The 24,989-nt window shown below is 41.0% G+C and overlaps 1 protein-coding gene across 1 annotated transcript in view; it reads right to left on the reverse strand.

Moving 5' to 3' along the window:
* The window catches only part of ITPK1 (inositol-tetrakisphosphate 1-kinase), a 140,564-nt gene that overhangs the window by 104,816 nt on the left and 10,759 nt on the right, over positions 1 to 24,989 (reverse strand). The window contains exon 2 of the mRNA XM_031066173.1: positions 5,405 to 5,500. Coding sequence (XP_030922033.1) covers positions 5,405 to 5,500 — 96 coding nt within the window. The remainder of the gene's footprint in view (positions 1 to 5,404; positions 5,501 to 24,989) is intronic.

A 24,989-nucleotide genomic window follows, 5' to 3' on the forward strand; every position in this document is an offset into this window, starting at 1 on the left:
CACCATCCCAAAGTCATCTCCCCCGGCACTGGAACCGGTGCTGCATCCCTGCTGGGCAATGCTGCTGCTCAGCTGCCACAAAGGTCTCACACAGAAGGATCTCCCCTACTGAGAGGGACCAGGGGGAGGATTCTGCCTGGGAATTGTTCGTCCACATTTCTCCTGTTTCTGGGTTCAAATTGAGATTAATGCACTTTTTGTAAGACCCTACTTTGTGTGCTTAGCACAGCCTTTGCAGCACTGACACTAAGAAGTATCAGGATCTTTCAAAGATTTTGAGCAGTGTCCCCCCACCTTCAAACACATGCAAAGTACCTAACACAATCCAGACTGGGAAGGGCTGGAGAGCCTCTATAGCATCGCTTCCAAAAATGCACCAAAGGCAAAGCAGGCTGCCATTCTCAGGAAAACATGCACTTTACTGAAGGCCTGGCATGCATGTAAAAATAAACTTTCTTCTCACCAGAGAGCCAACATCTCAACAACCTTGCTTGCTTTGGAAGCTTTCCAGCCACATCTTTCTGTATATGCTACCAAATATATAATTTACAAGCTCCTTTTCTTGGTTAGAACACTGCTGTTTCAAGCTTACTCCATTAATACTTCATGTGAAAATAAATCTCTCCTAATTTCTAGAAAACAACAGTTCCCTGGCAACTAATAGTAGAAACCATTGTCATTAGTATTTCACTTTGATTGAAGAATTAAATAGTGTGGAGGGCACCCTGAATTCTCCTTTGCAGGCTTCAAGAAAACCCATGTCTGAAAGGATAGTCTTCTTTTCCAAAGTAAAAGATTTCAAATATCTCTATTCCCAGAAAGCTGGGGGAAAAACAAGACAGCAGTTGAGACCATTGTAACTACTACAATCAGCTGTTCCACATCAGAAAACATGCTCTCCTTCATATCCCACTGCTATTAAAAAGCAAGCAGTTTGAAATACAACTACAATCCCACTTTTATAGCCAACTGACTACAACATCCTTCTAAGATAGAAGGGCATTAGTGTTCACTTGATCCAAAATTCACCCACCCCAAAATAGGGAATCTTCACTATTTTAGAATTAAAAAATGCAAGCAAGAGCTCAAAGAAAGTTTGGGTGTGGAAGGGCTTGAAACTGCTTTGAAGTCACGAGAAATACGAAGGCTCCAAACTCGGTCACACAAAAACCAAACTGGCAATTTGTCAGAAGCCAAAGGGCTGCAGCTAATTATTCTGGTTTTGCATTGCTTGTGAAACAAAAATAAATGCATGTCTCTATCAGAGGTACTTGTGATGATTTCCACTTCAGTGCACATGTTTTCACTCTTACATTCTTCAAACTAAGCCCACAGATTTTTCCTGAAAAACAAGGTAGATGTTTTTTCTCTCCCTTACCAGAGCACAGTTGTAAGAAACTGGCTACTTCACTAGCTAAAGAAGAACTGACAATTTTCAATCCTAAATTTTGCCCTCCACTAATTTGAGTGATGGAGGGCTGGAAATTGAACAAGATCAGAAGAAGACACAATATAAAACCCTTATTTGTAGATGTCATTACAGAAAATAGCTTTTTTTAATGATAAACACCTCATCAGCCATCCACTGCATAGCTTCATAAGCAGTCGTCCCCTTGAAACAGCGATGAATTGATTAAGAAATGCTTCAGTTTAAGCATTTTCTGGCAAGTCACCCCAATGCCAGCACAAGAGCTGTTCTGCCTCGGCCTTGCCAGCTGCTGCCTGCCTAGCAACTGCCTGCAGGCCATGGCAGATGGGCTTTGGTCATGTCTGTCACCTGTTCAGGGCATCTCTACCCTTCTCTGGCCACCAGCTCAAGGCACGCCAGCTGAGCAGGCAGCTGTGAATGGTGGGAAGAGCCAGTAAGAAAGGAGAAGGTTTGGAACTGCCACAGGAACCACAAGAGCATTTCATTCAGAATACTTTAAATGCACTTCATTCAGAATACTTTAAATCCAGCTGAATTGGTGCTGCCTTTCACTGGAAGAGAGCCAGAAGCCCCAGCCCTGCTGACCACCTTTCACTGCTCCTGCCTTCCTGTCCACACAGCAGCACAAGCCAATGGCCCCACAGCCCTTCCCAGACAGCTGCAGCTGAAATTCCTGCAGCACAGATTGCAGCACAGACCCCAGCAGCACTGGGGCTGGAACTGCAACAGATTCCCTAGGAGAAATGGGACACATCCTTCAGTCTCTCCTCCTGCAAAACCAGAACAAGAGTGCTTCCTTACCTTATGGGATACAAACAAGTAAGCACCCTAATTCAAAAAGCACCCTGATACTCAAGTGATCCCTGCTTAAAAAAATAAACAAATGTCCCATAATAAGGTGAGAGAGGCAGCACAGTATTCTGTTAAGAGCCCATCTTGAAAAGCTAGTAGATTGCTTTTTTGGTTTTTTCCTTGTAATATAACACTGGTTTATCCACTGACTTGGATTTAAGCTGCAGAAAGCAAACCTAGTTCCAAAACATTCCCAGATTTTAAGGAAGCTTCTACTCAGAGTTCTGCCATGTCCACCGGAAAAACAGAAATGAGCTAATCCTATTCAGGCTCCCAAATGTTTGGGTGCAGGCTCAGACTCACACTGTCTTTGGAAAGTTCATAACCTTGAAAGCTTTTTATTTAATTAATCTACTGTACCATCTTCTAAGCCAGCTAGCTTGGTGGATGTTACTCAGTTGTACTATATAATGTTGCATTTCAGCTCTTGTACCTTGAGTTCACACTGAATTCTTATTATGTTAGAAATTATCAGTATTTCTAAAAAACCCCAATTATTTATCACCACACAAGTTGAGAGGTTTTCTATTTGTTTTCAATGTGATGCTTTAATTAAGGTCTTACTGCTAGATAAAGGCGAATGCCTGCTTAGCATCCCACTGCCAGTCCTGCTCTTGTTTTATGTCTCTTTGGAGGATGTGCATGTCTCCCCACTCAATAAAAATAGAAACCTGGAACCACTCTCTCTGCTGAAAGTGGAAGTCTGAGAGAAGACAAAACACAAAACCTGAACACAAGTCATGAAATGTTAATTGCTGTCTAGCAGCAGTTCACTCAATCTATAAAGCACAATTAGCTCTAAGAAAGCAAAATAAAAGAATTTAATCTGTCTAGCCAAAGAAGAGAGGACTATCCTAAATCCTCCCCGCAGGAAGGAAACAGAAGTCACACAGGCGCTTATTTGAAGACTTCCAAGACTTCGCTTTAGTTGTAGAAAATCCTTTCCTGCTCCTGTGAAACATCTTTGGAAAAGAATAATCTGATGTATGTTCACAGAAGTCAGCACATAGAAGTCCCTCGTGCTTTGCCCTCTAGAAGCCAGTAACTAAACCTTACCTTCCAACTCACTATTTCTTACTGGAAAGCAAGTCTACTTCAGAAAAATTCTGAATTTATGTAAAGAAGAAATCAGGTAAACATCCTGTGTACCTTGAGTTTTGATTTATGTGCTTACTGTCAGACGTAAGAGCTGGTTTCTCTCTAACAGGACAGGTTCTTTAAAGGAGAGGGGGAAGCAAATCAAAGAAATGCTGCTGCTGCTGGACACAGGAAGACATTCCCTCTGTCACACAAATCTGTGCATCAGATGACATCAAGACAATCCTTCATCTAGAAGCAGGGCTAGGGGGACAGATCATGCAAGGTGCCTCAAGCAAGGGTTTCTAGCAATAAGGGATGAGACAAAAGCCCATTTCTGATACCTTCCCTACTGGCTGAAGCACATGCACTGGGATATATGCAGCAACACGCAAGTGATAGACAAAGGGTGATCACACACTTCTGTACATCCTGTTCCAGCAGAGCAGCAGGCATCAGAGATTGAGGTATGCCTTTGGGACACAAATTCCCAGTATAGATTAGTCTGACATCTCAACCATACTGTCGAATATGAGACTATAAATTATGAGACCATAAAGCATTTTTATGGGGACAAAATCCCGTCTAGTTCTGTCCAAACATTTCCTAAAATGCTCTTACAAAAAATAAATACTTTCCAATAATTTTGTAGCCATTAAGCTACACAAACCTATGGAAGGATAATAACTTTAATCCATGAGGTAAAATGGAATCTGCCCTCTGCTCAACTAATGGATGCATCACTGAATTCATCTCATTTGAGCCCCTTGCTGCATAAATGTACAGTGCAGGCGCAAGGCACATGTAACATGCAGGCATTGGACTGTAATACACTGAGGTATTAAATAATAATGTCCCCTAGACAGTGACACAAATATGGGTTAGCTTTCTCCCTGTGCTCCTGATTGAGCTGTGTTTTGTAAATGCTGGTTTGTTTTTATCAATCTGGTAATGCCATGATCAAAACTGATGAAAGAAACTGCCCCTTAGCTCTGAGCAATAGGAGGTACAGGAAAGGAAGATGATGCAGTAGTGGTGAGAGGTTAAATACAGCCAGTAAAGTATATGGCCTTTGTCCTTCTAACACAATGAAGTTCTCTGACAACCACTCATGACTCAAAGACATAGTCTCCATTTTAACTAGTAATGAGAAGTTTTTATGTCTTTTCTGACAGTGGATTCTTTAAAATAACATGGCCTGATTTTTCAATTTATTTTTTGTTAAGTGCTTTTCTCCTGCTCCCGGCTGGTGTTGGGAAGCACCTTCCACATGGATTTCAGCACAACCTTAATCTCCCGAAGGTTAACACACCATTTTCCTCCTCTCTCTTCTGTCACCTCTATTGAGGCAGTGAGGAACTCACCACTTCAGAGTTCAAAATAAGCACCAGGTAACTATCAGCAAGAGTGAAACCTATGACATACAGCTCTTCTAAGCACACAAAATAAGCCAGAAAGAAAGAGCATGCTTCCCCTTCATCTTTTAGGGCTTATAGTGCTCTATGTTACAGCTGGCACGTAACATAATTCCTTTCACAAGCTGACACCATCCTTTAAGTAACATCTTGTGCGAAATATGACCATTCAGAGCTGGGAAAGAACAAATGTAGCCAACACCTGAACTTATCTGTAGATGGGCCACAACTTGAAAGCGCTTCAGTATCCTTTCACTGCTCACTGGGTAACAAGAACATTCCTTCTGCCATAGCTGGTTTTTTTCAAAGAGCAGATCCTGTTTCTGTTAATTGCATTCTGTGAATGCAAATAAGAGTAACATCACCTAATCAACTATCAGAACTTATTAATTGACAGACATAAGAAAAGCCTAAGTGCATTCCCACTTTCACCAGTGCACCTATTAAGCTGGACTGCATGTGGGTTCAACACATGCTTCATAAAAGGGGAATCCTGTCTTTCCAAAAGCAGTATCTGTTATAAAGAACTGAATGGAAAGAAAAATCATTAAGCCCAGGTCATATTGGCATCCAAATGACAGCATTTAAAATCAGTAAGCCTTCTTTACAAGAAAATAGAATCTTTACTCACCTGCACTACTTCTACGCCTCTTTTCCTGAAAAAAAGAAAGAAAAAAAAAAAGGAAACGTTAGTGTTGGAAATGTGGGAAAAATGTAAAAACAAAAACTAATGGAAAAGCACTGCTTCATACTAGAATGCAAACAATAAAAATCTGCACTAATAAGCTGATTCAAATTCAGGAAAGCACTTGTTCAGTTTCATTCTGTCTAGGAAGCACTCTGGCAGATTCTGACTCATGTCCCCAGAAGTAAGCCAAGATGAATACTAAACAGCTGCAGTGCTGGGACCGATAGGGCTGTCAGGTGAGCACAGGTAGGAAGTGGCTGATATTAAGGAGGAAGCATCTCAGTTTTAATTAGATCTAGTTTGCTTTTCATTTCTCATCTGCCCTCAGAGAGTGCAAATTGCACCACAGCATTCTGCATATTTGACAGATCTTTTCTTGTGAATCAAGGATACATGTATAAATGTCAAGAAGAATTAACACAGCACCTTGCAGCCATTTATCCTCTTATTTACAGCCTCATTCTACCCCCATCATCTTGGTACACAGGATGATACCCAGGACTTCAGGTTCAAAGACTTGCAGTCAGTCTGATTCCTTCAAGAGCACAGTTCAAATACTTGAGGTTTATCAGAAAGGACCAAGCCTTTGGCCATATGGAGAATTGCTCCAGTGATCCTGAATCTCCAGGAATGAGAGACTAGAGAGGCCTATGAATTATACACCAAAATGCTGAGAGCTGCAATTGGTAGAGCCAACTTAGGCAGATCTGTAGAGACAGTTGTCTACTCTGATGGTATGAGAATTGAGATTCAGGTACATGCCCAGTCACCACCTTTAACAAGTTATCAAGCAAAACAAACCATTTCTGCGCTAGGCTTGAGAACAGAACTGAATCCCTGGCACAAAACCCAGCCACTCCTGCTCCACACCCTCCTCCCTCTACATGCAGACTATTTAAATAAGTTAGAATCTTCTCACTTTGAAGACATAGGAAATTTAACCTAAAAATGAAAAGCCTCAGTGAGCACAAGACAGGAATCTCTCTTCCTTGCTCCCACTAGCCCCATATGTGAAAATCAAAGTCCCTTTTTGGGGAGGTCATAGAACAGGACCGCCTAACTCTGCCCTCAGTGCTTTTCTATCTAAGAGTGTCTGTGTTGTTGTCCACAGTCACAAATGCTGCACACTGCTGAATACACAATGGCTCCTCCAGTTTTCCACCCAAGACAGTAGGTCTTTCTTTTGAGAGGCCATTACAAGGATGCCCAAAGGGACAGGCGATGTATCAGCATCTATGACACAAATTGCCCCCTCTTCCACTTTACCAGTCTGGAGTCTCTCTGGCCTAGAAGCAGCATTCAATGCACAGACACAGGAGAGAGCCTGTTGTGAGAGCTCAGCAAGGAAATGAAAGAAATAATGAAACCAAGCACCTCTTGCAGATAACAGTAGCTGTAAGTGGTGGGTGATTAATATACTGCCATTATGGTGTGGGAAGCCCTACTGTGGATCATCACCCGAGGCTGGCCAGATGTGTTCTAGCTCTGTGGTGAGAAGAAAATATGAATCTTGTAGAAAAAGAGTTAATAGCCAAATTGTTGAAACCGTGATTTTCACAGAGCTAAGCAAGGAAAATAGGAAAAATTAGGTGGAGAATGCTATTTCATAAGTTAGGGCAGCAGATTACTCAGAAGCATTCCAAGCATTGTAAGTTAAAATTTAAAATAATCAAACATTTTTGCTGTGTGTGCCCTGAAGTAAACAAAACAACTCAAAACTACCATGGAAATACACCAAGCTTCAGACAAAACTGCACCACAGTCCCTGGAAGGACAGTGACTGATGGCAAAAGCTGCATTTCTTGTCATGCCTACACACACACTGAATAAGCTTTATTCTATTTTGAGGAAGATAAATATTCGTGAGCTGGGTGCCAAACCCATTCGAGAGAGAATCAGTCCAAATGGTTTCTGTAATCCCACCAGAATGAACTTTGCAAATGTTCTGGGACTTACTGGAACCAACTGCACTGTTGCAGCAGGAGGGAAGAAGCTAGAACAGCACACAGGCAGGGAGAGGAGGGGTGCCTGCTCTTAGGTACAATGCCACACACGCTTAAAAAGGTACAGGAAGAAGGAAGCAATTACCAAGGCTGGCTTGTAGGCTGGTCTTCCCCTTTTCAGAGGAGAGCAGGACATCCTTTTTGTTACCTGAAATATGAGAACCTTTTCTACTTAAACCCAGGAGACAAGAAACCATAGAAGCATTTTGAGGACTAGTTAATTTGGGAAAAAATCCTCTACCAAAATATCATAATTTGAAAATAAGTTATTTTAAAAACAAGAAGTATCCAAACAATCAGGATGTCAAGCCACAATGCACCTCTGTTTTGTAATTAGCTGATTCTCTGCCCAGAAGATTTCCTAAGCCAGTGACTTCAGGCTTTTCAGCCAGGCAGGTCACAGCAGCAGGCTCAGGGCAGAAGATATCCCTGATGCAACCAAGCATGCAATACCATCTAATCACACACACTGCCTTACGTCACCTGGGAAAGGGTTTGGGGTCAGGCATGGAAAGAAAGCTGATCCTATGCACAAGAAACTCCAGGACCTTCAAAAAACAGAGTAAACAGAGAGAATGAAGCAGACTGTAGGCCATAATTCCCCAACAAGGGGTTGCCTGTGCAGGATACACAACGGAGACAAAACAGCTGCTGAGTGAATTGTGCTGGGAGTCTGACAGAGCCATGGACCAGTTACCACTTCTTCCTATTGTGCTTTAAAAAGTCAGTAAGAAAAATACATCTTACAACTCTCATGTAGATTCTTTTGGGCTGTTTCTTTAGCAGAGGACAGGCAGGGCATGATTGACAGGACAGGATGGGATGACTATTTCACCAGGTGTGCTGACAACTATTCTTGTGTCCCTCATGGTGTTGTCCATGACTTTCTAGCCTCCCATGCAGTCTGAAAGTGAGCCACTGCCTACCAGGGTAAGGGCTCCCATTCCCAGCTGGCCTAGCTGCCTCCTGACAAATGTCTCTTTCTGAGGAGAAAAGAAAGGTCATTATTAGCTGTATTTCCTTTCTGCCTCCTAAGAGGCAACTCAGCTGTGTCAAAGAGAGACTGTCTACTTTCATTGAATAGACATTTGAAAAATGGTCTACATTCCCAGAGGTAGTTAATTTTAAAATACTTCTAATTTCAAAGATCATCTACACACTGCAACATTTACAGGAAAACCAGAAACATTTAAGTAACTGCTGCATTAGTCTGCAATACCAAATAAAACCCTAAAGCCTGTTCCAACTTACTAGTTCTATACCTGAAACCAGTGAATAACTCTACTGGATAATGCAAGCCTCCCTGTACTCAATAGCAATTAAAATAATTACCATGCTAGTTGACTTCATGTTTAAGTTGGAATGACATATGGATTTAAAGAAGAATTCAATATCAACTTACTAAAAGCACATCAATCAATGTCTTGAAATTGATGTTTTACCAGAGCCTCAAACTATATAGAATAGCTGGCTTTTGGGGTTAGCATTGGGTTTTTTTAAACACTCAAAGTAAACAGTTTGGACTAATTCCCCACAGCATCAAGGACCTGAATATCATAGTGAATGATAGTTAAAAGACAGAAAAAATTACTATCAGGTTGTATATCATAGTCATGGTTAAATTGAGCAAATTGTTTTTGCTGTATGGTCTGAGTGACAAATTGAAAAATGCCAAACGGAATTTACAGTTTCAGAAGTAAAAGCCAATCTTTCTATCATACATGCAGTGAAGTTAATTTTTTCAGATATCACTTTGAAAATTTCCTATGTAAAGAAGTAGCTAAGAAGAAGAATAAGAATGTATTGCTTTAATATTAAAAAAAGCATTTTCACAGAAAAGCAATACACTGGCATCAAAGGAGCTTATAAATATTAATGCATCAGAGCAAAAACCTGTTGCCACTAAGACTTTCCACCACACTGAAAACCAGACAATACTGGACAGCCACAACCTTGTGGATGGCCCATTTTCCCTCCTGGCATAAAGGCAAGCTCAGCTCAATTGCCTTAGCTTTTCCATCAGCAGAATACTTTGCATTTTTTTTATTAAATATTCGTGACAATCCTTGCTTTTATTATTTTTCATCACTGATGGATTCCAACTTATTGTCTATTAGGGAAAAAACCAAGCAGCAACTCCAGTATCGGGTTGCTCACTGTCCAGAGGCTCCAGCTCACAGCCACAGCCATCAGTGCATGTGGACATTACCTCAGGGCATCTGAAACATGGCCAGACTCAGCCGTAACAGGGGGAGGACCTTTTGTGGCTTGGTTTTTTGCACATAGATTATCGAGCAGGCAATTAATCAGTTATTGTTACTAATTTTTATCCAACTACACTTACCTTTTAGCAAGCTTTTCCCCACTAATCTGTATTCTGGAAAGTTTTATGTCTGAAATGGATCAAAAGTCAGCATTTGTGGGAGGGAGTTCTCAATTTCCTCAGTCTGTAAAGCATCACAGATCCAAAGTAGAATGGCAATAGAGTGCACCTTTACAGTCTGGTAGGTACAGCTAATGTAGTACAGAAGAGAAAACATCTCGCTTCAAACTCTAAGTTCTTTTTAGGTGGGCTGAAAAAACCCCAAGACTTTGGGCTGTCATGGAAGACCTTTCAGGTAGGATAAGACTCCACAGAAGGCAGCCACATTTGTGCATTTCTTCCTTGTTTGCATAAACAGGGAATGGTCCAAGTAATAGAAGCCCTCATATATCAGATGCTACAACACCGTAAGTGATTTTCACACCACCACCCCATTCACACATGACATTTGGTAGAACCATCTGATGTTCTCCACATCTTCAAAGCATTGTATCATCCCATTTACAGCCATAAAAATGCTTCTTAAGAGTGCTGTATCAGAACAAAGTGCTCTGAAAGGGACTAGAAAATAAGAGAGGATCTTGGTAGAGCAGAAGCAGCATCGCTCTGGTATTCACCTGCAGTGCCATAAATTCCCACTACAACACACACAAACAGTCACCAGCATTTCACAGCAAAGATCCAGCTGGAAACCCACTAATCCTTTATCCTGAAAGAGCAATGATAAAGTGAAGCATCCAACATTAATGCTTCAGACATTCAAGCAAAGGGTGGAAAAAGCCATGAAAGAAAGAAAACAGGCACTGCAAGCAGTAACTGAAGGAAATAAACTGCCTTTAGTCACTAAATATTAAGACAAAGTTTCAGTCTGTTTAATGAAGCATTACAAAGCTCCTAATTTCAGCACTAAAAAAGCCCACTTAGTGTGGAAATAAAATCTGTGTATCCCAAGTTATAAAAAACAAAAAACCAGTAAATGCAAACTCAAAAGAATCTGTTTTCTTTTTAAACTAGGCATTTAAGATGGATCAGTGCTGCTGAGCTCTGCCAGACTCTTTTCTTGGAACTAGTGACCCCAGGTTCTGGGAGCCTCTACTTGCTACTTTCCCAGCAGGATAGAAAACCTTTAACCACAGTCTTTTGAGAGAAAAAAAAACCCTGAAAAATCATCAGTGGGAAGGAGTCATTAACAGCTGCAGAGAAAAATTATTAAAGGTAATGTGTTTTTCATCCTACCAGACATTCAGAGACAGATTTAGTACCTGATGACAATTATAAGCAACTGGGCAGGGTTCAGCTTTTAGCCATAGGCTTACCCCACCAGACATTATCAGATCCAGTTCCCAGCTATGGCAAGCAACCACACCACGTGATCTCTTTATAACCCTATTAAAAACCACCTTCAAAGTAAGCTGTTTTGGAACTGTTATCTTCCATTACAAGACATTAATTTCCCAAAGGTTAGAGTCCTTCAAATTTACAGGCTAAATTGCTCTAGCACCATCCTTTGGCTTCAATAAACCTCTTGCTTCCTTAAGCACTGCAAAGAACACACACATCCTCTCTGCTCCCAGTTCCCTTTGTCTCCTCATGACCCCAGTCACCCCAAAGTTAATATGATCCTTAACATGCAGAAAGCAAACACATGACCCATCCCTTTCAGAAGTCTTTCTAAGGTCATGAGACATCAGTGATGGCCCAAAGAGACCTGAGAAGAGGCAGCAGAATCATGAGGCAAAAGACAATATCCCTTCCAGGCTCAGACATGGTATTCATCTTTACATAAAAAAAAATCTCTTCTCGCAGAAGCTATTAGAGGCTTCTAGAAACATGAGCATGGTGCAAAGGTTCCTATGACTGGAGAATTGGAATGGAGGATTCCAGCTCTTTAGGAAGGACAGGCAAGGGAGTCACCCTCTTTGTGTCAATAAGCAGCTGGAGGGCAAGGAGCTGTGCCTGGGAATGGATGAGGAGGACACCAAGAGCTTATGGGTCAGGACAGGCGACACAGAGCACCTGACCAGGGAGAACAAGCAGATGAGGCCCTGCGTACACAGACGGGAACAGCCTCACATTCACAACACCCGAAGCTCACAGGGGACTTCCCAGCAAGATCATGGAATAGGTCCTCCTAGAAACTATACTAAGACTTGGCAAATACAGAGGTGACTGGGGACAGCTAGCAAATTGTGCCTGCCAGATTTGGTGGCTAAAGGAAGAGCAACTGATGCCATGGACCTGGACTTGTGCAAAGCATTTGACACTGTCCCACATGACATCTTTATCTCTAAACCGGAGATGTCCCTTGGTGTTCTGAGAAGAAGCTTCAGCTGCTCTCATCTTCCCTGCACAAAGACCATCAGTTCAGTACGGCCAGTGAGACGAGGCTCTGCCAGGCCCCAGGCTGGTACTGCAGGTTCTGCAGATCTCCTGCACACCACAAGACAAAACAAATGCACACCTCCACTCTGCTAAAGCCAAGGGGCACAGAGAGAAAGGCATGTCTGCCAAGCCAGCTTTCACCTAGAAAGGGTTTTTAATCTACTAACTCTGAAACCAAAGGCTGTATAGCCTCTGCAACTTTCCAAGACTTTGGCAAACAGCCTTGAATAAATGTTTCGGGAGTTTTTATAGAGGGCAGACACCCACTGAGACATGCATGAGAAATGTGCAATATGCAAAATGTTTTTTCATTTCTTGGATCTCTAAAAGAGATTGGGCATTTTTTTTTGGCAGAAATTACAGACGTATTTAAGTTCAGCAACTTGGCATGCAAAAATGACTATTCATCTCCAGCCAGGCTTCAAGTAAGATATATAGGTGTCTGGGGCTTTTTTCTTTATGCAAAAGTTCATTATACAAACAAGAGAAAGTTAGCATGTGTGCCCATTGAAGAAAGCTGATTGCAACTCCTTTTTTCCTCTCCATAAGGAACTGTGTTTTGGCACTGTATAAGTCAGACACCAAGCCTCCCTTAAGTTTCATCACCTTTGAAACTCTTGTGATTTCTTGTCTTTTACACTCACCAAGTGACCACTGTTTGCATATGCAAGGAACAAATTTTCCTCTATGGAACTGGAATTAACCATAGATTCACAGACATAAGCAATAACAGGAGCCTATGCAGGGAAGTTACCATGGCGAGATAAATGCACTGGCACAAATAACAATCAGGTTAAAAGAACATCCATGCAAAGGTTTAGCATTCCTAGAAAACTTTCCCCTTCAAACTCTGCATCAGTTCAGGCTCACATAACTTACTCAGTCAGCTCCTGTTTTGTTTGTTCCTTTGAGATGCATTTCAAGCTTCAGCCTCCATTTGGGGGCACTTACAAACACAGCTGTTATTTTAAAAAGAGGAGCAGTTGCTTAAGCCCCAAATAAAAAGCTGGTTAAAAGCAATTCAGTAGCATCAGAAACTAGATTTCACCTTTCTTTCACTATGCAGCCCCCCAAAGTAGCTTCCACTGTATGAACCACATCAGTGGAAAAGAGACAAGCACTTAGAAGCTGAGAAGTGCACTTCTGCAGTCTGCTACTCTATTTGAGAAGAAAATTATGTTCAGCAGAAAATACATAGTACAAATTAAAGAAATGTGAACTGAATTGCTTTTCTCCATTTGAACAGATGCAGATGCCAATACAAATAATGGGAATTTTCCTCCTTCACTGTAACTGATTCTTCTGCTCGATTTTACATCAACATCAGATCAAAGAAAAATGATTTTACTTTATTTGGAAGCCTCACTAGACAGGTTCACAATAAAATGAAAGCTTGGCTTCCAACAAGTGATGATCACACTGTTTGAAAATATTCAATTTATTGACATGTGGCCAACTTCCCTGAGAAGCAATAGGATAGAGCATTTGACAGTGCTGCAGTGAATATTCTTCATGGTTTGCACATGATCCTGAAAATGAAATAAAATTTCTGCAACGTGCAATACTTGAGTATGGCCCTTACAAGAAAAAGTATCTAAATGGAGAGACAGCAATTTAATAAATGTTCTTTATTATAAAGCATACAGAATAATTTTAACAGCTAATGTGAAAATTGGGGTGGGGATCAAAAAGAATACATAAAAAAAAAAAAACCCAACACACACACACCCTGAGCAAAAGTATTCAGGTAAGAGAACAGAGTTTTCCACTGATCTCATTGGATAGGGCTAAAGTTTGAGGAGTTGGAAATCCAACATATAGAAGAAGGTACTGCCAACTTCTTAATATCAATGCAATATAGACCATGCAATAAGATTCACAGAAATACACCAAAAGCTTTGAGCAGAGATAGGCACAGGATTGTTACGCAGAGGATCAGCCAAGGTCAGAAAGTACAAACGTGAAGTTGGACCAGAGGTCAGACAGTGGGATGAAATCTCCCTTGTTTACCACAGTTTCTGCACCTGAAAAGCACAACATAGTATCTTCAAGAAGTCTCCGTCCTAGCTGGGGAAAATTCCATCATGGTGACCACACCACTTCAGGGAAGCACATCTATGTATGTGCTATAAATACATCTATTTCATCATGCATTTTATCTGCTCTAGATTACATTGAAGTTTGCTGTTAGAGAAAGATTAAAATTCTCCCTATTTCTTTCAGTCCACAGGGTTCTCACTTTAACCAATAACATAGGTATAGGTTTGCCAGAACACCCATTTTCTTGTTTGCTTCAGTGGATTGTTAACAATGCAGTAAGAGGAAAAAACCCAACCCTCTGATAAATCATAAAACAGAAATACTGCCTGGTTTTTATCCAAGCTGTTAGAAAAACATACATCTGTCTGAAAGGTGAAGTGAATGATAAAGGCAGAAGTTCAACACAAATCTTGTTTGCTTTCAAGAAATTCAGAGTGTCCCATCTTTGTGAACCAAACATTCTTCTTCTGATCAGCTTCAGCCCTTCTCCAGGCACGACTTCTGCCCAAGAGGCGTCTTCAGAGCTCTGCCATGAGCCAGTACCCACAGCATGTGCCTTGCTGTCCCCCACACCCCTGACCTTCCATGGCACATGCGGCTGCTCCTCTCTCTCACACTGGTGCTGGGGTACACACAAACACAGAGGGCTCTCTAATTAATCCTGGCCTTGCTTTTTTTCCTTGCCTTAGCCTAGACAGCAGCTGTTACACCCATCGCTTGCATCAGTGACTGAACACATGTATTTTGAGATGACAACTTTGCCAAATTTGGCCAGGGCATGCAGAAGCTGATATACAACCCTGCAAATGCTATTACATTTTCTAACCAGACTCTGCTTTAACCCAGATTCAGACCTGCTGGGAGGTCTGCTACACCCCATAACTGGGAGAGCCAGACAATTTCCTGGGCCTCCTCAGATTTTCTAGAAGTTGCCTCAACGAGCTTAATCCTGCCTCATACCTGAGCTCTGTTACTCATACCCTACTTCTCCCTCTCAGAAAAAAAAGCCTTAGGCTAATAGTTCAGCTGCATCTTTTACATTTGCTTCCCTTTATGGACTTCTCTAGATTCTCTGGTACCTGCCCCTCCCCGCTACAAGACTGCTGCGATCACAACACGCCAATGACTTCAAAATATAACCTAAATTCCTCTTACAGGAAAAGGAAAAGCTGCATTTCTATTCTAATCTACGAAATTACCATTGTTCTTATCACTTAGGGGGTGGACATATAAACAGCTGATGCAGCTTTTGAGAGGGATTTGGAGAGGCAGTCACACAAAGGCACAGTAGCAGTTAGTTGTTTTTCTCTGGGTTTTATTTGTTCATCTCTGCCCTGAAACTCACCCTTCAATCCCAGTAAATTGGCAGCAACTAATTAGAAGGAAAAATACAAGTAGTTTATTAAATGTTTGATTACATGTTTGATTACACATGATCACAGAACCAATCTCTCTTGGACAAGCACAGTAATTTTCTCTTGCTCACTTCTTTTGTTTGTAGACACAAGAGATAAGCACTGTGGAGATGCTGTTGTACCACGCACTGGGATTTCAAACCTATGGGTGACTGCACAACACAAGGGAAGGAGAAGCTGCCCACTACTCTGCTGTTTCAGACTGATTTCACATTGCTCTTTATTGGATGCACACTGCTACATCCCATGTTCTCTCTTTAGGGTTTTCACATTCAACATGTTATATACAGGATCAGCTCAAAGACACTGCCAAAATTACATCACAGGTTAAGTGGAGATACAATCAACACAAAGGAAAAGGACTTATTACAACTTCAAAACTGTTGTAATTCCAAAACATATATAAGAACTTGAAAAATCACTACACATTAAGAAAAAATCTGCATTGAATAACAGCTTCTAATGATGTCAAAGATTCTGAATGTCTTAGAGCTTTGAACTATAAGTAATATGACTTTTGTTCATCCAATTTGCTGTAACTTAAGTTATAAAGTAACAATTAAAATGACTGAACTATATTATACTACTAAAATTTGCAAATGTACACATTTACCCCCAAATCTCTTAGTAAATAAAAAAAAAATTGCTCAGAATATTTTCATGAATTCTTGTTTGTGAGGACAAAAGAAAATCCTTGAACGAGTGTCTGCTTTTACACTCTCCTAGCACATCTATCTGCAACAGCAGGATTTCTTATTCCATGAAGCCTTTTTCCCTGGCAGCATGTTTTCACAGCTCCTTACACATCAGATCCCTGCAGTCAGCTGTGTTTCATGGCGAAGGAGGCTGCTCCACACCCAGCTTTACATAACCCCCTTGCTCAGCCTTGCTGACTTCACTCTTGCACTGCCTGGGTATTATCTGCCTAGATGCACTGGCAGGGTTTTGTTCTTGGTCAGCACACAGTCCAAGGTGCCAAATACACAGGCATCACCTTAAATAAGGGCAAAAGCTAATCCAATTTAGCAAAAAACATTCCTCTTCAAAATCATCCCAGTTGACCATAATATTGTCATGATGGCTATAAAATGAGAATCAAAACCTTACAAAAGTTGCACTTAAGAGATTGCAAACTGTCATATTACTTGGACTACTCCCTCACATCTCAATAAAACACTACATCACCCCTACTTATCTTCTCTGGTTTCCAGATAATTTTTTTTAAATTGCCAGGCTACTTATATTTTTGCAAGAATAATTTGAACACCTGCATTCTCCTCTTCATCTGAATTCTAGAATCAACACCCTCGTTGCATAAAAAGATCTTTCTCCAGCCTGGCCTGCATGTCTCCACAGCACTGCCCCAAGGCAGACACCAGCCAAACACCCCTCAATCCCACAAACAGCTCTCAGAGCTGAAGGCTGCAGAGTAGGCAGCACAGCTGACAACAGCCTACCAGGGCAGTCCAGCAGATTTTGCAGCAGGACCCTCTCTCAAGGCCTGGCTTTAAGAGAAGGCCAGTTCCACCATAAAGTACTAAAGTGCAAATTTTCTGAACTGACAAAAGCACTGACCTACATATTGGCCAGACATAATACCTACAGCTCCAATTACTAATTTCCAGTGGAGTTTACAGCAGCAGCCAAGTGCTCCAGGGCACTTTTAAACCACAGACCCTGCTCACAGAGGTACACTACAGCTTCATTTATGTCCCTGTCTGCAGCATATTCAGTCAGAAGTGACACTGGAAAAAAGATCATTTAATTATGATTCTACTCTTTTCATATTGTGGTGTTCTCCTTAGAAAAATCCTAGTAAAGTCACACCTAGACTTTTTACAGAAGACTTTCCCTGGTGAAAATTAACTTCTCTACTCACATCACTACTGGAAAAAAAAGCCTACAGACAAACAATTGGAAAATGAAAGAAAAAAAAAAAGTAAAACTGCATTTTTGGCCATTTAAGGCTATGAACTGAGAAAGAACCAATAAGCCTTTATGTGAAAACAAACCAGAATTTTAAAATTGTTAAAAGCAGGAATACTTCTCTTTTTCAAGTAATTCTCAGTAAAATATGTCACTATAACTAAGGCCCTAACCCACAAAGTCCTGCATCCTATCTGACAGTAAACTGCTTTCAGATGATTCCAAAGATAACCTGTGTGCTACACTTGCCATTAAATTTCTCCCTCTGCTCATACACAAGAGAGAACTAGAGAGAACACCAAAAAGCAAGTTTCTTTTAATTTCTTCCTGAAAGTTTACCACTTCCTTGGCAATAGGCTTGCTCAAGATCTAATGTCTCTGTTTACCTACAGCCATACAGTTCTGGTGCTGTAATTTAATGGCACCAAGCCCAACATCACTGGTCTTGCACCCTTCTAGGAGTGTAAGTAGGCAGGGCATGCTTATGCCGTCAAGTACCAAGCACCTCCACTGATGACAAACATGCTCAGAAAGTACAGGCAACAGAAGCTGTGGATGTGAAGCTTGCCATTACAGACACTTCACACACTTAACAGAAGTTTGTATTTCTTCTATAAACCCAGATAAAAAGGTATTTTTAAAGAGCTAAAGTTAGAATTCAGTTTTTCAGTGGAGAGGTTTTACATGAAATGGGTTTTAAAACTGTGGCCTCTGAGGAGGATGTACTGAGTCCTGTCAGTGTCTCAATCAAAATCCATTTCAGGGACTGTAACCTCTGCCTCATGCTGTCCCTCACTTTTACTGATGGTGCTGTTTACTCTCTCACCCACCTCACTGCTCTCACTTGGATCACACCAAGGCTTCCAACAGCTGCACCCCACAGGCTCAACAGTTACCCTGGCTATGTCTGCATGTCCCTCCAAAGGCCCATCTCTCCTGTACTCCACACAAAAGGAAGGAACTCCTCTTGAGTCCTTCCATGCTCATCCTGCAGTACCCACTGCCTTCATTTGCTGTTACTAGAAACCCTGACTGTGACACCTGTGCACTCTGGGACCCAGAGACAGCCTAAAGAGCCCTGAGCCTTGGCAGCCCCTGCCTAGGAGGTCACTGCAATGCTGCAACCCTCCCTGCTGCTCTCTCACACCAGTGATACAAGACAAGGTGGCAGCTGTGGTGTTGTCCTTTCCATCCTCCACAGCATGGTCATCTTGGGGGAAAGAGAAAACCACTTGCTAGGGACCATCATATCTTTCATACCCAAAGCAACCAACAGCAAGTTTTTGGACATCAGTGAGCACTTTGGACATTGCCATAAACTGGTACGTGCATAGCAACATGGATCCTGAATTTCATCACTTCTGTTCATATGCTCAAGACACAGTTGGATTAGCTGGACAGTGGGCCAGTACCATGCCCAAGTACTCCATCCAGAATGGAAACTACTCTAGCAGCCCTTTACCACTTAGCACACAGCTGCAGAATGGACAAATCACACACAGAATCACAGCATCAATTAGGTTGGAAAAGGCCTCTGAGATCAAGTCCAACCTATGACTGAAGACCACCACAATAAGGGCCATGTCCAATATTTCCTTAAAGGCCTCCAAGGATGGTGACTCCACTACCTCCCTGGGCAGCCCACTGCAGCATCTAATCACCTTTTCTGTGAAGAATTTCTTCCTAACGCCTAACTTAAACTTCCCCTGGCACCCAGTCACAGCTTTGCTTAGCGTAATTTCTTCAACAGAAGTGAGACCATACAGAAATTCTTCCAAAGGAATTACAAAGCCAAAAGGAAAAAGACCACATTTAAATCTCCTCCTTGAAGGAACAACAAAAAAACCAAACAAAACCCCACAAAAATTCAACAAACAAATGACAAAAAAAAAATCATACCTTAGAGAAGCAAGAGAGGGAGAGAGAGAAGAAATCAACTCCCTAACAGACCAACAGCATGGGGAATCTATGGCATGCTGCCAGTCTGAGTATAAAATAAGAACACAAGCAGTAAGGATCTCCCTTCCCTGATGCAAACATGCAGCTTCAGAAGCCAGTACTTGTCCACAAATAATCCACAAAATCATGGTAAAATGGAAATCGTCTCACAACCAGGGCAACTCCACAACATGAACTTTCTTCAGAAGAATTAGAAACAGCATCCCAGCTTAAGTACATGCATGACCCTTGTATTGGATCAGAAAGGGTGCTCAGACCAGCTCAGAGCATCACAGCAGGCAGCCACTCTGACTGCCATATCCATCATCTTTCCTAGATATGGCTCACAGCTGTCCATTTGAAAAGCAGCCAGGAGAGGAGCACAGGGCCTTGTAGTCTATAAAAGTTTCATTCTAGTTTGGCATTTTATTCTTTCCCATGGGAGCACTCCTTGAAACCTTCACATACCTAGAGATTACCTGAACACACTGTGTTCTGCAGACATACAGTTTTCAGTCCGGTGACTGAGACAATCAACATACAAGAGCTCACCTTAAAATACTGACCTTCTTCTAAAGCAAAATAACTGCCCCCTTTTTTTCCACTAGGGAGTGTTTAGATTACACTGCTCCACTGTCACTGTTAGGATAGGATCTGAGGCCAGAGGTTCCCACAGCTACATCCTCACCTGTAAAGAAAGACTCAAACACTGCAGTGTGCTGCTTGCTGGCCACTGGAAAGAGCTATGATGCTACTTCTCCATCATCACTTCAGAAGATGCATCAAATGATCCTATATTTCAGAAAATAACTATGCAGTCTTCAAATCTCCTAGGAGATCCAGGCCTCATTTAGAAGGGAAAAAATAGTTTCTTGGTACAATGATGAACAGCAGCTTCTTTTAGAGAAAAAAAAAGCTGCAGAGCATACCTATCTTTTAATTTTTAAATAAGCATGACAAAACCAAGCTGTTACCATGGCTGATACAACCCTCAAGCAACCAATCATTTGAGCCCTTCAGATGTTTAATACAAGTAAAACTGTGTAGAATAAACACAGAGGAGTGCAGACTTCCTGAAGAGCTGGTCCCAGTAAACAACATACAGATGTGAAAGAAAATGAATAATTTCTGATAACTCATTATTTCTCTTTTTTTTTTTTAATTCAAAGTTAGATAAGTTTTATAGCACCTCTATAGATAAGCTGCAATAAGAATAAGTGACTCCTGCTTTGGAGGATTTTTTCCCCAAATTTCCTGTATTAGGTAAACCTTCCCATTAGCCTCAGCAGGTTTATGTTCAAGCTCAAATTTATTTGCAGCTTCCAGAGTTTTCATTTTCCTGTGTCGGTTTCATGTGCACTTGCAAAACGGCAACTACTTGCTCTACAGAATTGCAAGGGCCTCCTTGGAACTCAGGCAACAACAAAAGAAGTACAGCAAAATGTAAGCAAGAAAACCATCCTTATCACCATCACTGTCTCTTCTGCACTGGATTGGCTCATTGCCTCCTGACTCCTCCTCTCCTCTTTGCTTTTCAAACCATACCTTTATTTTCACCACAACTTAAAGTTATCAAGTTACGAAAGTCAATGCAAGAAGATGAAATCTTAGCTTGGCAAAAACCGAGTTACTTACTCTGCATATGAACTGAAAATATTCATAAGCTAAACAGGTCTGAAAGAGAACAGCAGCTGAATGAATTAAAATAGTTAAAACTTGGTGTCCTCAACAAGGTCCAATGATATTTCTTTACAGAAATCAATGAGAAGGAGACAAATTTTAACAACTTTAATTTTTAATTTTGAACCATGTGTCGGAACAGCTAAATATGAATCAAGAGCCACTGAAAAACAACAGGATAAAGTAATATACACATTGGCTCTTCTTCGAGATCCAATGATCTATGAGCAATGCACATGCAATGTTCAGCCACTGGACAGCATTCAAACTAGTTTGTATTATTTCAGACAGGCAGAAAAAGTATATTAGAAAATCCACTAATTTACTTAAGTTACAGTGAAGCCTATGACTGAGCCAAAAGCCAACCCTGTTCAGGCTGCCAGGCCTGTGTCTGATACAAGGGTCTTCAGTCTCTTGCATAGGAGAGTATTCCTTGATCTGCAAACTCCTTGCACAACCCCCATCCTAGGGAATACACGGAAGGCAAGATTTGAACACATTTCAATTGTTCCCAGCTCATCTACATACACCTGGCACTCTGCTCATATTTCAGAACTACCAGGGCAGCACGCTTCAAAAACTCCTCATGGTCAAACTATACATTTCCAGTACAGCAAGAAAAAGTAATCTCTCAGGTTTTTTGGGGATTGGCCTTGCAGAAATACCTCTGAGTTCTTGTAGCCATCCAACACCAACAACAGCCATTTAAAATAAATAATTTAGTTTCCTGAAGTGTTGGACAGGAAGAAAAAAGCCAAGGAAAAAAATTTCACTTTCAAAGACATACAAAGAATGAGAAAAAAATTAACCTTTTAATAGCTTTTATTTTATCAAAAGGAGGTCAAGTTTTACTGAAAGAGAACCTTCATCCCTGCTTTTATGGAAGGTTCCAACGATTATCCTCTCAAAGCCAAAGCAGCTGAAAACAACCCTGCACAGACATTACTGTTTCAAAGACCAAAAAATATGAAATCAGAAACATTCTCCAGCACAAGCCTTTTACTGTAGTATTAACAGCACTTCTAGGCTGCTCCATTCTGCCTGGATCAGCCCTGAACAACTGACAATCCACTTCTGGTTAAAGGCAGAGGGAACTGGGAGGTTTCGCATGGACCATGCACATTTTCAGAAACAAACATTTTGTGTTTCAGGTTTCACCACCAGAAGCAAGTGTGCTAAAAAGTCTATTCTGCCAGGGAGCTTTCACACCCACATATCAGTCAACAGAAGAAAAGGTGACAACAGCACTAACAAGTAATAGGAAACTCAAATACTACACTTGGTCCTACAAAAACAAATTTCAGATTACACTACTGGATACTTCCCTATGCCAAGCAGGCATTTAGTGTACTTTCAATAGCACCATGGTTGCATGTTTTAATTACTACCTACTCATTTTAATAACTACTTACTACCTTTTTGATTCTTGGCCATCAATTGTTGTTATCAAGCTATGATATCTTCTAAGTGTCTGCTGTCAGTAGCTATGGTACAACAAGGCAAGAATAAGACAGTGAAAGAAATTCATGTGGTGATCCAGGTTTGCCGTCAAATTTTGCCAACATGAACGAATTCAATTTCCATTCCAAGTCTCTCAGGATTTCCACTGAAAAAAAAATCTGAACACCAGTTCAGAATATCCAGTTCCCAAGGAATTCAACTACAGAGATTCCTCATAGCTTCAGACGAGCTGGATTAGGCCAAGATCTGCAAACATGATCGGTTCCCACCAAGGTCAAAGAAACTCAACGCCTTAAAAAGTAGGAGCTTTTCTGAATCTCAGCCTAATTCATATGCAAGGATTACTGTTTCAGGAATAAGCACTTGCACAAAGAACTTGGACACCATCTAATTCAGCTAAGGAACAAGATTTAGAGATCTTGATCTTACACATCAGGAAACAGCTTTGCACCAGAAGAAATCTTTGGTAGAGCTGCCTTAGAATAAATTACTTTGTTTCCAAAGTCTTGCCCAAGCTACAAACCCAGCATTTTAATTAAGGCCTTCTAATTGCAGTTAGTGTAATTTGGGGTAGGGGGCAGGGAAGAAACATGCTTTTCCACAGTCTGGTGCTACCAAAGTGACTTTAAAAGCACACATTAGCTGTAGTAAATGTTCTAACCATGTTCTGTGATTTCAGAAACATTTCCCTTTTGAAGAAACTTCCCAATATCTGTTTCTACAGAACTTTTTCACAATGACAAACAGGAGAAACTAGGAACCAGGGAAAATTTGGGAAGTTATTTGTTAACATATGAACAGACACAGCATGTCAGACTGAAAGTCTAACCTGCTCTGCCTCTGGCTGTTCTTTCTGTTCTAAGCCAAAGACACAAAAGAAACATCCCAAAATACTGTTTTTCTTCAGTGATTCTCTTGCAAGCCAAGCTACACAGTTTCATTACTACTGCAAAAATACTAAAAAACCTGCCAAAAAGGAAAGGGATTAAGCATTACATTTTAACAGATTATTCAAGACAAACTAGGGATCAAATCACAGCACAAAAATATCGTGCCAGCCCCCACTCAAACAATAGCTATTGTGAGCCAAGATGCAGCCCTTCACTGATCAGGAAACCACTGAACACAGTAGCACAAAAATGAGGAAAGACTTTCACTACAAGAGGTGGTGGTCAGCACAGCACACCTGGAAGTGATAGTCTGCTGTAATCATAATTCTCTGCTATGCACTTGAGCTTATTTCACATGGAGAAAAAGACAGAACTCCCCAGTGACACTATGCCTTGCTCATTCAACCACTTCTCATATTGTGGGCTCCACTCCTATTTGACTCAAATGAGCACTTACATCCCACCAGTCTCTTAGAAATATTCACAATTAAAACACAGCAGCTGACCAGCACCAATCAAAGTCTTCTCTACTCTCCAGAGCCTTCTCAGGGACACATGAGCTATATACTTAAGATCCATGTGGTTTGATTACAATACCCAGAAGCAATGACAACCTGTCAGATACTTAAAGATATCTAAGAGAGCCTATAAATTACCTTTAGACCAGACAATACCAAGATCCACTATTTTTACTGAAAAAAGCAAGTTCTGATCCACAAGAATGCTCTACCCTGAGGTGCAATACTAGCTGAAAATGGGCAATCCATCACTAATAAGCAACAAAAGTGATGAAGATCAATGCCCTATAGCATACATAAAGAGTAATGCTAGTCACATTGCACTAAAAAAGGAATCAGAAAGAAAACTAGCTGGAGAGTTCCTGAAACTAAGCTAGCCCCAAACAAAAGTAATTTAGACTGGTGGATGCCTGTGACCAAAGATTTTTCAGTCTACTGAATCATAGAAAAAAACCCCAAAAAAACAGAAACCAAAATTTGAAGCACACATCCTCCCAGATGCTGCAAACTGAGGGCCTAAAATAGCATTAGAAAGAGAAAGAAAAACAAAATGAAGTTTCAACCCCCTATCTAATAGCAAACTGGTACTTCGCATTTAAAGTGCGTTAAAATTTCGGTTCAGGAAAAACGTCAAAAAAGACATGCTCTTTTCAAAATTCCCTTCAAGTTGGACAAAGTCCCTGGACTTTGATCTATTTCTTGAGGCAGAAAGAAAGGTTACACCAAAACATCAAGCCACAAAGTCAAAAAATATAACCCCATCCAGTTCACTTGCAAATAGCTCTTTTCTCCTCCTATAGTCCCAGTTCCCCCTTGCAGTTAACACAACCAGCAACAACTAAAGGTGTAGCACAAAGTATTTTTCTCCACAGATTAAACGAGCTTTATATGGTTCTGAAAAATAAAACTTCTACCAAGGGACAAAGGGTGCTGTTCAATTCTATCATCACGT

Source organism: Geospiza fortis, unplaced genomic scaffold (genome assembly GCF_000277835.1).
Source record: "Geospiza fortis unplaced genomic scaffold, GeoFor_1.0 scaffold23, whole genome shotgun sequence".
NCBI lineage: Eukaryota > Metazoa > Chordata > Aves > Passeriformes > Thraupidae > Geospiza > Geospiza fortis.